Consider the following 1,458-nt stretch of genomic DNA (forward strand, 5'->3'; position numbering starts at 1 on the left):
ATCTGCTTATCTGTTCTCCATTTTTCATTTGGATGAAATAATAGCTGCATGAATCATGACAGCAGACACTTAATATTATCAGCGCTCCGATGGCATTTTAGCGAAAGGATTTTTATCCAAAACATAATGTGCACAAATAAGGAACAGTTGTATTAACTATAAATGTAAACAGAGTTTTATGGGGCCCTAGGCAGCTGCCTAATATTGCCTGATGGTAAATCCCCCCCCCCTGAGTCCAGCTGTTCTGTTTTAGCAGCTGTGTTAAAAACATTGAGTCTGTTGGAGTTAAATAATCTCATTAGAATTTCATTAGCATTGGACTTTCAGCGGAAGTTGGTCTTTTATATAACAGATTTCCAGGGAACTGGGTACCAGCACATTTCATTTGAAGTGAAACATTCCTGAGCTACTGAGTTATTTGTCGCTGTGTTTAAATGTAAGTTACTTCCTTAAAGGGATCATTTCTTCCCTCCACCTGATCAAAACTGACAAGCAACAAACACAGCGGGACTCTGTGTGTTTACTGAAACCACTGGTCTTCTCCCAGTAACTATGATTCGACCATCCCAGTCCATGCTGGTCTTACTGCTGATCGGGGTGAGTTGACAAAAAGTATCACGGATGACTTTCCTTAAAGCGTTTGTGTTTATTAACTGAAAAATTGGATTATTATCGCTACTATTCTGCTATGGAAAGAGCTTTTATTCACCTCAAACACTTTTTTGTCTGTCAATCATTTTATTAACAGATTAATGATCAGATAGCAAAAGGTTCCTGAAAGTAATTTAAATAAATTAAACCAGGGGAAACTTGAGGAGTTCTGGATAGAGCAGATTGACAGACGAAAACTTTCTTTTTAATCTTAAATGCAAAATGTTTATATATTTATTTAAAATTTAGATATAATTCCTGCTATAAGTTGGTCACTCTGTCTGCTAAAGGCATTTTTTACAGTCTCTATACTTTATTTCACAATTAATCGATTACTAAATTAGTTGATGATTATTTCAATAATCGATAATCTGATTAGTTGTTTCAGCCCTTATTGGTTTTAATTATCTCTATATGCTGAATGAATATAGATCTGACACTAATCAACATCATCTGCTGTCAAAGTTATTTCCCCGTTTGTTTAAAACTATGTGAAAAAACCTTCTTGGGAAAAAAACCTTAATGTCAGGATTTGTTTGTGGGTTGAGGACACAAAATACGGAAGAGGATTAGGGCCACTGGAAAAAAAAAAGTTAACTGATTTTTTTTATTTTATTTCAGTTTAATATGGGAAATATTATATAATAATAATATAATATTCTGACTTTAATCTGAAAATTCTGACTTTTTTCTCAGAATTCTGACAGCTAACCAAGATGTTAGCATCAAGCCATAGCCATGTCTGTTTTAGAGACTAGCTCTCTTGTTTTAATCACCTTCTGCTCCTCCATTAATGAGGGGACCCCT

General features: G+C 34.6%; 1 protein-coding gene across 1 annotated transcript in view; it reads left to right on the top strand.

Moving 5' to 3' along the window:
- Positions 1-461: 461 nt before the first annotated feature.
- The window catches only part of LOC107090918 (desmoglein-2-like), a 16,665-nt gene continuing 15,668 nt past the window's right edge, over positions 462-1,458 (top strand). The window contains exon 1 of the mRNA XM_015384559.1: positions 462-597. Coding sequence (XP_015240045.1) covers positions 553-597 — 45 coding nt within the window. The 5' untranslated portion in view covers positions 462-552. The remainder of the gene's footprint in view (positions 598-1,458) is intronic.

Source organism: Cyprinodon variegatus, unplaced genomic scaffold (genome assembly GCF_000732505.1).
Source record: "Cyprinodon variegatus isolate N-32 unplaced genomic scaffold, C_variegatus-1.0 Scaffold316, whole genome shotgun sequence".
NCBI lineage: Eukaryota > Metazoa > Chordata > Actinopteri > Cyprinodontiformes > Cyprinodontidae > Cyprinodon > Cyprinodon variegatus.